Source organism: Cyrtonyx montezumae, unplaced genomic scaffold, assembly GCF_038088225.1.
Source record: "Cyrtonyx montezumae isolate F1298 unplaced genomic scaffold, pur_monq_1.0 scaffold_12, whole genome shotgun sequence".
Lineage (NCBI taxonomy): Eukaryota > Metazoa > Chordata > Aves > Galliformes > Odontophoridae > Cyrtonyx > Cyrtonyx montezumae.
Window position 1 is genome coordinate 23,081,898 of NW_027071848.1, and position 13,788 is coordinate 23,095,685.

The following is a 13,788-nucleotide window of genomic DNA, read 5'->3' on the forward strand; positions in this document are numbered from 1 at the left end:
TGGCACCTCAGCAGAAAGAGGAGTAACGCACAGGCACAACACTACACCAAAGGAAAGCTTTAGCTCTGTATGGGAAGCAGCTAAAAAGGAATTGGAAAAATAATCAAGAAATTGAAAAGATCACAGCTGGGCAAAATGAATAAAACAGATGAACTAATTAATTTCTGCTGCCACCTAAAGCCATCAAAAGCTTTTCACTAAACCAACGGAACCCAGGCTTTTACAGAGGGATTTTTGTATGAATGACCACTGGGTTTGGTTGTGAAGTACTGACTGAGATGACTTTTTATTAAAACAAGTGGCTTGAAAGACACACAGAATTATCCCCAGCTGTAAGGGAACAGTGCCTGCCGTGCTCCTCAATCTGCAGGCTTGCTGCTTTATTGCTGTTTTGAGACTCGGCAACATGTGTTGCACTAAGAGGACTGCTTGCATTTGTTAGTGTAGAAGCTGACACACTGGAAACATTAAACATCTCTGGAAGCATAACAACCACCCCAAACCCTCTGTTTGATATGCAGAGAAATTCAATGGGAGGAACAATATGGAAAGATTGCTGTCTACCCTGTACAAATATAAAGCACAGATGAGAGTTACGATCACACTCTACAAGGCAGAACAAGTTATGTTAAAAAAATATGAGGCTTGCAAACAGATCTCTCTACCTTCAGATTTCTTCTCTGGGTAAGAAATTCAATGATCCTCACTAATGCAGGTCTTTATGTATCTGTTGGTCTCCCTGCAAGCACCTGCAAGAACCAGTGCAGTGGGGCACTGCAGAAGGGGCCATGTCGGGATCCATGCTGATGCAAGGATCCAATGGGATCACAAACATGTCCCAAGGGCTTGTGTGCCCCAGCAGTGCTGCAGACAGTCCCAGGCACTGCCACAGGAGTGGCAGTGCAAAGCTGCCTGAGCTCAGGCTGCTCATGGCCTGTCCAGGGATGTTTTCTTTATTGAAGATTGAGATGTGCCAGCTTTTCTGGACAACCCACTCCAATGCTTGACCTCGCTCATTTTGAAAAACAAAAATCCCTACTAGCTGATCTGAACATTTTTTCCTGTGTTGCAATCTTTGTCTGCTGCCTGTTGTCCTTTCACTGTACACCTCCAAGAGCAGTGTTGCACTGACTCTGTCCTCCCATCCCAGTGTGACTGTAAATCACTGTAAGACTCATCTCATCCTTCTCTTAACACTAAGCAAAACCAACCCTTTGGGCCTATTCTCTTATTATTATTATTCTCTCATCTCACATGTCCCACCTCCCTTGTCACTTTGGCAGCCCTCCACTGGCCTTGTTCTGGGACTTCTTTGTCCCAGAAGCACAAAACTAGACACAGAAACCTCAGCAAGTTTAACAAGTTGTTCAAGAAGTTTGTGGGACCCATCACACTAAATATTTTGCAAATATCTACTGTCTGTTGTGATCATTACTGACTCTGCACTGAAGGTAATGGTTGGTGAATATTTTGCTAGGCTGGCTTGTGACTGAACTCATGCTTGGATATCTGCCATTCAATCTTATCCTGCAAGGCAAGACCTTTTGCTAGAAGTACTGCCCATGGATGGTGAGGCAATTCTCAGTCTGCTTTTGAGGGAGAAGATAGGAAAGAAATGTGCAAGTCTTGTGGTGGAAGCGGAGCACGAGAGAACTTTGCTATCCTCCCTCCCCACAAAGAACTTCTGAATTCAGCACTGCTGCCAACACGTTAATTAGCACACACACACTGATGTCAGAAACATCTGAACAGAGTGAAAGAGTGAAAGTCACCTAAGCAAGGGAGGAAATAAAGGACAAATGTAAGTATGGCATTTAGAGGGAACGCCATCCATGTGAAACTTGAAGAAGAAAAATTCTTCCCAGTGCAGTGACGGAGCAGTGGCACAGCTGCACAGAGAGGTGGTGGAGTCTCCTTCTCTGGAGACGTTCCAGACCCGCCTGGACGCCTACCTGTGCAACCTGGGCTAGGGAGCTGCTTTGGCAGGGGGTTGGACTCCGTGATCTCTGGAGGTCCCTTCCAACCCCTACAGCTCTGTGATTCTGTGATCCCAGACGTTGATAGTAGTGCAAGGCAGAATTCTGGGCTCTAGGATTAGTATAGGCTCAGAGACATGAAGCAGCAAAAATAAAAAGGTGGTCCTTCGTTCACAGAAGTTCAGCATGTGCAAGAAAAGCACAAAAGAAGAGGTTGTACATAGAGAGAGCAGTAGTAAGGAGGTGGTGTGAGGCGGCCTGAAAGGAGGCAGGGGACGCTCCTGAAATGGGCAGGCTGTAAGGCATGGGGCAGAAACAGGTCCAGAAATCCTACTGAGTAGAATAATTTTGCAAGTAATAATAACAAAAATGAGTAGGAGGGAAAGCAGGAGCCATTCTTTTTCATGCAAAGAAAGGAGTAACTTCCTGTGAGAGGCCAATGTCCCTTAACTTGCCACGGAGCATTGAATAACAGTGCCACATACTTAACCTCTTCATTTTGATCCCTTTCAAGAAAGGTTTTGCAACTCCAGGCACAGCCTTGCAACAGAACTTTCAAGGAGCCATGCCAACCACATCCTGTCTGCATGACACCAGATCTGGCCACAGACTCCTGCCAAGAGTAAAGCACAGCCTATGCACACACACCAGCAGACTATTTGGCAGACATATAATATGGCTTTTTAAGACACAATCAGTGCTTTAGTCACTACAGCAGCTTCAGCTACTTAGAACAATGCCTCATTGTTTCCTACCCATCCCAACCCCTGTCCTTAACGTGGCCATATTAGGAAGGTGTACTTCATGGAGAGGTTTGTGGAAGGGAGACACCACGGACAGGTGAGGGAGGCTCATCTCTGCTGGATCATGGCATGCCTATCCAAAGGAGGAAACGTCCCTCCCCTGAATACTCTCCCAGACAGTGTGGTGCAAGTGGGGGCCCTCTCTCTTGGCTGTGTCTCAGCAGTACTGCTGCATTCTGGCCCTGGTGATATCCCCTGTAAGCAAAGATCCAGTGTCAGGATGGAGGCAGCTGTGAGCAGCCCTTCACTGAGTCTTGTCTTTTATGCACAAATCCCTCCTGCCGCTAAGGACTAAGATCTGCCTTCCCCCTTTCTGGTACCATTCCCATCTGTACCACTGGCAGCAGTCTGCCTTTCTTCAGTGGGGATGAGATAGGAGACAAGAAAAATCCATTTCCAACAGTACCTGGGGGCACGTTTTTCTCAAAACAAACATTTGCCCACAGGGTTGGCAATGCACAGAAAGCAGAACATCAGACCTACTGCTTCTTCAACCCTTGCACAGTTGGGATCACTATCCAGATACCCCTCCCACACACACAAATTTAGGAGATGCCAGCAGCCTGGCTCAACACACTTTCTTCTCCCCACCCAAAAACAAGCACAAGCAGAATGTGGAGCCGGTCCAGAGGAGGGCCATGAAGATGACCAGAGGGCTGGAACACCTCTCCTATGAAAAAAGGTTGAGGGAGTTGGCTTGTTCAGCTTGGTGAAGAGAAGACTCTGGGGAGATCTTACTGGCACCTTCCAGTACTTGAAGGGAACATATAAGCAGGAGAGGGAACAGTCTGACAGTGATAAGACAAAGGGGAATGGCTTTAAATTAAAAGAAGAGAGATTTATGTTAGATGTCAGGAAGAAATTTTTCACTATGAGGGTGAGGCCATGGCACAGCTGCCCAGAGGAGCTGTGGGTGCCCCATCCCTGGAGGTGCTCAAGGCCAGGCTGTGTGGGGCCCTGGGCAGCCTGAGCTGCTGGGTGGCACTGCCCATGGCACAGGGTTGGAACTGGGTGAGCTTTGGGGTCCCTTTCACCCCACACCATTCTGTGATATTCTGTGAAAATCTAAATCACTCTCAGAATGTCACTATTCTTTAATCTGTGGAATATGTTTATCAGTTTAAGCACTGAAAAGATCACACATCAAATTTTGGATGTGATAGAGAACAATTGAGAAGAGGCTCTGTGCCCCAGACAGATGCAGCAGACAACAAGTGTTGCATGCTCAGGTTTGAGCACCCGAAGGCAAACACTGTCTATGGTCTCTGACTGGCATATGAAAAATGCCTTTTGCAAAAGATCTGGTTTGTCCTACAGCTGAAGTGCTAACTATTCTGGGCACAGGTGTCACTTACCTTGCCCTAAAATAAGTACATAGCTTTCAGATAAAATCTTCAAATGCACTGTCAGAGAGCCCTGCAGCCAGCACAACAGTTCTCCACAGTGGCACCCCCTGCTTCCCTGTTGGTCTCACCAAATGCCCATCTGCACACGTATTGTGATGCAAATATGCAATCGGTAAACTTCAGCTCACAATCCGTATGGTGTGAGTACCCTACAGGACTGAACCCAGGCATGCCAGTGGGAAAACTAGGTACAAAGGGGGCAGCCAGTAGGACTCTGCAGTGCAACAGCTCGAACGTGAATCCCATTTGGATCAAGCTCTGGGAACCGTGGAGTGAGTCACAAATTGACAAATTGACTTGTACAGTGAGACTGCAGCAGTCTCATTCACATGTACATTTCATCATTATCTGATTCTTTTCTTCAGACTGAAACAACGTGGTGATTCTGGCTTGATTTTACAGCTCACCCTGCACTCATGGAAGAACATTTAAAAGCAGACACATTTTAGCCATACTCTTCAAGATTCTAGGGCCACAAAGCTGATCAAGGGCTGGAGCACCTCTCCTATGAAGACAGGCTGAAGGAGCTGGGCTTGTGCAGTCTGGAAAAGAGAAGCCTGTGGGGAGATCTCACAGCAGCCCTCCAGTATTTAAAAGAAGTTTGTAAACACAGGGGAAATCACCTTTTATACAGGTAGTGATAGGACAAGGGGGAATGGTTTTAAACTAAAGGAAGGGAGATTTACATCAGATGTCTGTAAAATTTTCTACAGAGTGAGTGGTGAGGTGCTGGAACAGGTTTCCCAGAGACACTGTGATGCCCCATCCCTGGAGGTGTGTGAAGTCAGGTTGGACGGGGCCCTGGGCAAGATGATCTAGCACTTGGTCTAACAGCTGGCAGCCCTGCCTGTGACAGGGGGCTGGAACTTGATGATGCTTGAGGTCCCTTCCAACCCAAGCCATTCTACGACTCTATGATTCTCTTCATACCTTTTAAATCTGATGGTTACAAAGCTATACCCAGAGACTCCACTTGGATTTATATTATCCTCTCAACTTTTCAAGGTATAGAAACTTAAATTCACGAGTAAATACATACTTTTAAAGGTATGAGAGAGATCTCAAGCCAACATGTTAGAGACTTTTCTATAGAAACATCATCCTTAGCACCTAATAGATCACCTCTCTTAGTGTAGGAGTAAGTTGTAGCTGTTATGTGTTACTTTTATAAGAATACCTGACCTAAGTGCAGTGTCCTCTAGAAGTTTACTAAGTATAAACTGCTATGTTTCTTAAAACATCCCACTAACAAATACCAAAGTGGAATTAGAAAAGATAGGGACCTTTTAGTACAATGGGTATCCACTGATAATCTTGAGATTACTAAGACAAGCATTTAATGAAATACAACTATGCTCATCCCCTGGTGAAGCCTCACATGGAGCATTGTGTCCAGTTCTGAGCTCCCCAGCACAAAAAAGACAGGGATCTCCTACAATGAGTCCAGCAGAGGGCTACAGAGATGATAAAGGGCGTGGAACAGCTCCCTTATGAGGAAAGGCTGAGAGACCTGGGGCTGTTCAGCCTTGAGAAAAGAAGATCCAGATCCACATCTATAAATATCTAAGGAGCAGGAGGCAAAGGGATGAGACTGGACTCTTCTCAGCAGTATGTGGGGATTGGACGAGGGGAAATGGCCACAAACTGAAGCATAGGAAGTTGTGCACAGATGTGTGTGGGAACTCCTTCCCAGTGCAGTGACGGAGCAGTGGCACAGCTGCACAGAGAGGTGGTGGAGTCTCCTTCTCTGGAGACGTTCCAGACCCGCCTGGACGCCTACCTGTGCAACCTGGGCTAGGGAGCTGCTTTGGCAGGGGGTTGGACTCCGTGATCTCTGGAGGTCCCTTCCAGCCCCTGCAGCTCTGTGATTCTGTGATCCCAAAAGCTACAGCCCCAAAGAACAGCTTTCTAAATAGATTCATTAAATACACAGTACTATTAATAATCAAAAACTGATGCTCCTCTTCCCCCTGCACACTTGCATTTTAGACGGTTTGCTGCCTACGATGACATTCCTAAGGTACACTTAACATGAAAAACAGAGCACAAAATAGCTCCGTGAAAGTCTCACAATCTCAGGACAAAGCACAGTATTGATCTACTGATAAAAACAGCATTTATATTAGTTTAAAAAATTACAGTAAAGGAGAATCTTTCGATCCACACCCCTTAAAAGCACATTAATAAAAATTAATACAGACTAATTAGCACAAATCATGGTTCTTACCCTGGTAACTCTTCACTAGTGTCATCTTGTTGTAATCTTCTGATAAGATGAATTCCTGGGGGAAGGGAAAGACAAAAACCAACAAAGAAACAGGGTTTAGAGGTGTGAAGCATCGAAGACTATTGCCATTTGAATCTATGTTTTTGCTACTTCTGAGTACCTCCATCTAAAAACCCACAGACTGCTTCATTTTTTCAAAAAGGCCTAACAGAGCTTCAGAGTGCTTCTGAACAGAAAGGTGGAGACAAAAGAGGAGCCATTAAAAAGATTTTAAGAAGCTGTCAGGACGGCTGGCTACAAAGGAGAAAGAGTACCACAAAGTGGCAGACCTGAATGCCAGCACATAGCAAACGTCTCAGCTCAGGATTGCTGGGGGAGAGATCTGTGCACACAGCTGTGCGCACATCTGCACGCACACCCCGACCTGAACCTCGGGAAGCTCCAACTAAACATGTGAGAGCCCCCTGGAGACGCTCTGTCCAAACCATGTACCAATAATCTACAAAGAACAGATTTCTGTTCAAAAGTCTCTCAGTACTTCAGGCAAATAAACACAGACTTCCCCCCTCCCCTCCACCTAGATTTTATCTCACTACCAATTATTATTTATTCTGGTATCTTAGAAGCAGACTATCTTGCTTTGCTACTGCTCTGTTGTGGCTACCAAGCAGTCATGCACAGGCACACGTGGCTGCCCAGAGAGTGACCCAGCTTGGCTCTCTCTATCATCAGGGAAGAACACCCCTACGGGGAGATGCTCTGCAATCCTGCTGCCCTGGTGCTGCTGTTTAACCATCTTTAAATTGTCTTTTAGAGGACGGGAATGATGAAAATCAGCAGTAAAGCGTCTGCGTGGAGGTCTCAGCTCCTGGAGCAGCCCTGTGTGGTTAAACAGAATGAGCACCTGGGGTTTCCTGCTGCTTATTGTGAAGAGGGGAGCTGCTCAGAGCAGGGGAAGCAGTGGTCACAACACAGCTCCTGCAGCCTCACTTTGGAGGAAACACCTGGCCAAGAGTGGGCCCTGCAGCACCACCACATGAACCCACTTCCCAGTTGCCCTCAGGTAACCGTGTGCACACACATCATCCTGAGAGAGATGCAAGAAAAAACACAGAGCTTGAAAACACATCACATTAATTATTTAAAGCAAACTACACAGAAACTCCCTGGGCTGATATAGCTTAGGGCCAGCAGTAGAACCTAGCTCATTTAATCTCGAAGTAGTGTGAAAATAAGAACACAAGATGAGCTGCATTTTAAAGCTGTGTAATATTCATGCATAAGCACTGCCAAAAGCAGTGATGGAGAGGACTGGGCTTCATGAGCCTACGGACTGTTTTTAAGGCAAATCAAATGTTTAGTGCAGAAGAGTACTAGCAAACATTCTGACCAGTGAAATGCTGATATTTACCCGATTTTCCTAAACTGGAACAAGGAGAGTCACCCTGCATATCCTGTGAGGTCTCCAGGTAATGAGCACAGCTCTCCAGCACCTGGATCATCCCTAATACAACATAATTCCTGCTTGGAACCGAGGTGGAGAGGCTGCCACACTCATCTGCTGAAAGCCTACAGATCCTGGCTTCCAGGAAACAACAGTGAGTGGGTTGAGGCAGCTATGTATTTTGCTGTTCCTAGTTTTCTGCTTGTAAATCAGTAATAAATATGTTCTCTTGAATTGCTCTACTTCACCTTCCACTCCTTTATTATTATCCACCTCCTCTTAGCTTTCCTCTGGCAGCTGAGGATTACAATGAAGGGTGTTATTTAAACAGTGGTGACAAATCAATTAAGTCAGCTGGATTTCTATACCAGGGTCACCTTAACTCTACAAACCACAGAGCATTAAAAATCAGCTATTCCTCCCTACCAACTTACAGGGGAAGTGGTTTTAATTAACCATTGCCTGAAGAATGTTAAACCACTGCAAGGAATGCTTCTCTGCAAAGCCCACTTGAGTTAAAGACCCTTTTCTATGAACATTAACTGTCTGCTGACAGTGCATGAAAAGAAACAGCTTTAATTGCTGTAACACGTGGTGGGAGAATGTGTTTGTCTTTCCCATCAATCTGCCCGTCCTGGTACTGAACCCAAACTGCACTGGGGTGACTCACAGATATGGCTGATGAGAACTGCAGAGGTGAGGAACAATGTGCATTCAAATTCTGCTTTGGCATTTTGCCTTTGACAAACCTGATGTGGTCATTCTGCTCAGTTATCTGTGGATAAGTTGATGCAAGACTGAAAGTCTTCTGAATCTCTGTTACAATGCAGTGAATCAGAACACAACTGCAATTAGTAAGGTTTAGCCAAGTATTGATTCAGTGTGCTTTAATACAAGCCACAGTTATGTGTTATTGATACAGCACTCCATCTAAAGAGATGAACACACAGTACAATATGAACACAGTTCCATTAACCTGAATGCTGGATGCTGTGATATCACGTGTTCTCCCCCAGCCCCTGAAGACTCCTTACATCTTATTTTCTCCCCTGAATGCATTTGTTACTTTGAAAGTCACCTCCTTGTTTTCACGTTTTCTAATTTTGAAGTTTCTTTCCTTCTCGCTCCCCTGTACATATTCCCCCACTGCCCACATTCCCCCACTGCCCACATTCCCCTATTCCTCTCAAGGCCAAATGTTTCAGTTACGTCAACAGACAGGTAATTTAACACAGGGCACCTTGCTCCAGAGATTCATGCCCCATTGCACATACATTGTTGCTTCTGTACTTCAAAAACACTGACTACATCTTTTTAATGTTGTACCAACAGAAACTGGCTCTTATCTTTCCATACATCAACATTTCACTCAGAGCTGCTGATGCTTCAGTTCTCATTAGGCAGCTTTTGGGCTCTTCCAAATGAGCTAGAAAGGCTGAGGTCAGCCACACAGCTCAGCTGGTGCTTGTTAATAGAACAGGGAAAGATTTGAGCCTTGTGACAGTGCTTTTGCACAGGAGGAACTGTGACACATTAGAGAGCTCAGAATGGCAAAACTGAAAACCTTCCTCACAGGGATTAAACATTTTTCTGGCAAGGTCATCTTTTGCTCTTCAGAGGGTTTTCTTGTGTGTGTGTTTGGTTTTTTTCCTTTTTTTTTCTTTCCTTTGAGTTTCTTTACTATGTTTTTTGCCATGCTGAAAACATTGGTGATCAATCTTGTCTGTTTACGGAAACTTTACTACCATTACATCACTGACAGCTACTATGAAAGCCTTTATGGTGAAGTCCTGAGCATTTGAGAAGGCCAACCCAATGCCCATGACACTGCTACAGCTCTAACTTCGTAGAGCACAACTCAACACTGTGTCATATACACACCACAGACTTCCCCTCTTGAGTTTAAGACTTCTACAAATTCTCAGCCTGCAAATACCACTTGTGTTCTAGTTATTTGTGTTAAGGTAAACAAAAAAAAACCCCACACTCTAGTGCGTGCTATGTCAGAATCCTTGGCCATGGGGGCTGGCTGACATGACAGAGTCTAAAGAAGAGCCGTGCACTTCCACAGCTGCAGGTGGACATCAAGTGATGGATCACAAAATAGAACTAGAGACTTCTGCACAGACAATCGAGTCCCACTCAGAGTTAATACTCTTTATATATCAGGTACGTGTTACCCATTCACAGCCTAGCTCCCACCCCAGGGAATTTACAGTCTACACTCTGCCAGATGATGCCATTTTGACAGCACAGTGTGGATCTCCTTAGGGGCTTGACTTGAGCCTATTAATAAAGTGACTGACAGTGCTCTCACCATGTCTTCCAGAGAACAGCAAACTAGCTTCAGAAATTGAGGAGAATGAATACTCTTAAATCTAATGTCAGAGACTACATCTACATCTGCTGCAAAGAAACGTCTATAAAATGATTAGAGTGTTTTCACTTCATTATGTGCAAAAATCAGAATAGGATAGAAAATGTTATGCTATTTATTGGAGGAAAAACCATTACACTTCCCACTGTGGCAGAGATGCACACCAGCAGGTAGAGCCTCGGTGTTCACAGTACTGTTTACAGCCAAACGTGTGGACATCTGCAAGATGAGATGATGTGGACGATGAATCTATATCAAGTGCCATCTCCAAGAAAGAATTCTGAGAAGGCTGTTCTAGTGACCTGTTTTCTTTTTGGACCTTCTCCAAGTATATAATAGCTTCATCTGGACACAAGCAAGGCCGGATGGAAAGTTCAATTTCATTCATCATCAGCTAGCTAAAAACTAAATGCCTCAGTTATATATCTTCCCAGAAACAGAGGAAGTAACATGCGTATCCGCGAGGGCAATTCACCTCTCTACTGGCAGCAGAGCAAAGATTAACTTTGTCTAGGAAGCTAACTGAGATGAAATTAAGTGGGGGAGTTGCATCCTGGCAGTGAACTCTCCTATTTACTCCAAGTGATAGACCTTTCCTCTGTTGCTTGTTACTGTGGTAGATTGAGAAACTTGCACCCATTAGAAACTTTTTTCCTTCACTTCAGAGGAAGGAATTTATGACTGCTACATAAGTGCCTTTTGACTTCCAAAAGCAACCTGAAGCTGTCCCTAACACAAAAAGTAATACAAGTGCCATTTATCCTAAAAAAGGGATTGCAAGGTATAAAAATGATCACAAGAATGTTTTGGGGTTTTTGGTGCTTTAAGGTGCTTGACAAACTTTCACTCAGGAGAAAGTACGATGCTGCACAGACGTTGGTGCAGCCTGCATGCTGAGAAGCCACAAAAGGTTGGCAACAATCTCTTCATCTTTGTAGAAGCAAAAACTGTCACTCTGTTTCCTAAGGAAAAGCGGGACCTAAAACCTCACCTCACTGTGTCTTCACAGGAACACCTTTATCTAACAATGCTGCTGCTGCCCATCCTTCTCAAAAGGCACCACAGGCATTTCTGGGGTGTCAGATTTAACCAAAAGCCACAAAACTTTCCAAAGTTTAACGTAAAAGGCAGTTTCACTTTCCTATCCACATTTATGTATGAAAGTAAAAGCAGTGCCACAAAAAGATTCATATGACATTGTGGGAGCTATATTAGTTTATACAGCCCTTGCTTTGAGTTCTTTCCTTCCATACAAAGTGGAGATGTACAAAGCCTTTCAGAGCTCTTCTGCCCTACACACAAGGTGCTGTAGCAGCTGACCAATTTCCAACTATTTCAAGCTACTGAAGTGAATTTCCTGCACATTTCTTGTGAGGGTTACACAGTAGCAGTGCACTAAGATCACCTCGTTGCAGGAACTTCTCTTACTCTGTGGACCCTGCTTGCACACTTCTGTGCTAGACTAATTTTACTTGCATACTCCTGTATTTGTGCTCAGGATGTCTCTCCAAAAGGTGTTTGTGACCTACCCTTGAGTATCTGCTGTTAGATTCTCCCTAACACCTCAGTAGTCAGTACAGGGCAACCCTTCCTCTTCCTCCACCTTCAACACGTCTTGTAACGTAATACAGTTGTGGCTTTTCTTGCAAGCCTCGGGTTTGCTGCAGAGGGAAACTTTTCATCGCTTGTGAAAGTTTGTGGAGCATATTTTCTGCAAAATCCTGTACTACACAGCTGCTTAAAGCTAGGAGGGACAAAATGAAGCAGTGCAGACCAGTCCTTCTCTCTCCTGTTTACTTGTAGCCCAAAGAAGGGAAAAGAAAAGTAGAGCGTGGCAACAAATACTGTTCTACCTTAGATGTAGCAATGCATGCTAATAAATGCCCAAATAACAGGTTGGTTTACCACCTGCATACCTCATTCACCTTCTTTAGCTCTGGAAGGGAAAACAGGCTGACTCTTTAAGGCAAAATGACACAAAGATAAAGGACATCTCTTTCATCAAGCTGGAATACTTAAATGCCTTTTTTACAGTTGCTTTCACATTCCTCAAAGGCCTGGTGAAAACAAATGCATTCAGTAGGACTGGAAAATTAAAGCTATTTTGGAGAGTGGGAAGGAGAGAATTTCAGAGGTGCAGGGAATTCTCTGGCAGCTGTCCCATCTCCTAGATACAAAAGTAGAAAACTCCTATGACCACCAAAAAACCTCTGCTGCTGAGCCATTGATAGCTTTATGGGTCAAAACCTTCGCATCTTTGAAACAGCTCATAGGCTACAGCTAAAAGGGTTATACATCCAATCCCAAATACCATCTTGGTTTAGTGCAGACAGCTGCCTTTATGTCAACCTGCAAACATTCATTCAGTTGTAACACCCATAAAGCAGAAGCAACAACAGCAAGATTGGAAATGACAATAAAATGATCTTAAACTGGAGGAGAAGTCTATTGATGGGGCACAGGCGAGAAACCCCTCCCTGACCCCTAGCTCCTTTCTATATGGTAACATAACATTTCATCAGCTACTCCACAAGAAAAATCCAACGATTAAGGTCAACTGCTACTCTGTTTCAAATCTTGTTTTAATATCCCGATTCCTTTCCATACACACAGATCTCTGAGATGTTAATGAACCAAATCTTTTGGCGAGAGCATTGCCTTTAGGAGCAACTCCTATGGAGGAAGTGACATGGAAACAAAATGTGAACCCTGGAACTTGGAAAAGCAGCTAAATATAGAGCAGAAATTCATCTTCTGCCTCTCAAACATTATTCTTCCCTTCTCAGTTGCTGCTTTCAGAAAACTGTGGTACGCCATGATTAACAAGACACTCGTTTAATAAAATAACAGCTGTTCAGCTGATTTTTATGTTTTTATTTTTTTAAGACGTGCAAATTAATATTGTTTATTTGCCTAATCAATATTGCAAACTCCACTCGATCTTTATGTGAGGGATAGAGAAAAATTTGGAGCAATCTATCACTTTCCATACTACAGATTTAGATCCACTGCAGTAAAAATTCTCTCCCAGACACTAGCAAAAATATCCTCACCCCATCACACACATACTTCTCAAAAGGGAAGCATTTCAACTAGAAATCTTTGTATGTACTTACTGAGATTGTACCATTGTCTAGACCTATGGACAGCCTTCTGGTTTCCGGGTTAAAAGACATGCATGAACATGGAGCTGAAAAAAATGAACATGATGATGAAGTTAACAAAACTGCGACTTTCTTGAAGTTCTGGAAAGCCTAAAACCAGCTAGCATGCTTCACGATGCTTCACTATTTTGCCCCCTTCCAATAGAGAAACATTTGAAAAAAAAGAACAGTGCCTGTTCAATTAATTCAGTCCTATCCCATTAGGACACGGAATAACAGTTACTTATTGCTTCAGCTTCCTCATTTTTCCTTACTAATGCTTTAAGAAAGTGGGCATGAGGCGTGTCATACAAGAACTGTGCTGGTGTACTGATACGAGAGGTACCTGACATCTCAGTACAAATTTTAGATTTATTTAGCTGAAGAACTTAGGCAGACTTTTTTGAAACCA

General features: G+C 44.1%; 1 protein-coding gene across 1 annotated transcript in view; it reads right to left on the reverse strand.

Annotated features, from left to right (window-relative positions):
• The window catches only part of WDFY2 (WD repeat and FYVE domain containing 2), a 270,430-nt gene that overhangs the window by 220,439 nt on the left and 36,203 nt on the right, over positions 1-13,788 (reverse strand). Inside the window, exons 3-4 of the mRNA XM_065730295.1 lie at positions 13,350-13,423; positions 6,413-6,467 (exon numbers count right to left, since the gene is read on the reverse strand). Of these exons, the coding sequence (XP_065586367.1) occupies positions 6,413-6,467; positions 13,350-13,423 (129 nt within the window). The remainder of the gene's footprint in view (positions 1-6,412; positions 6,468-13,349; positions 13,424-13,788) is intronic.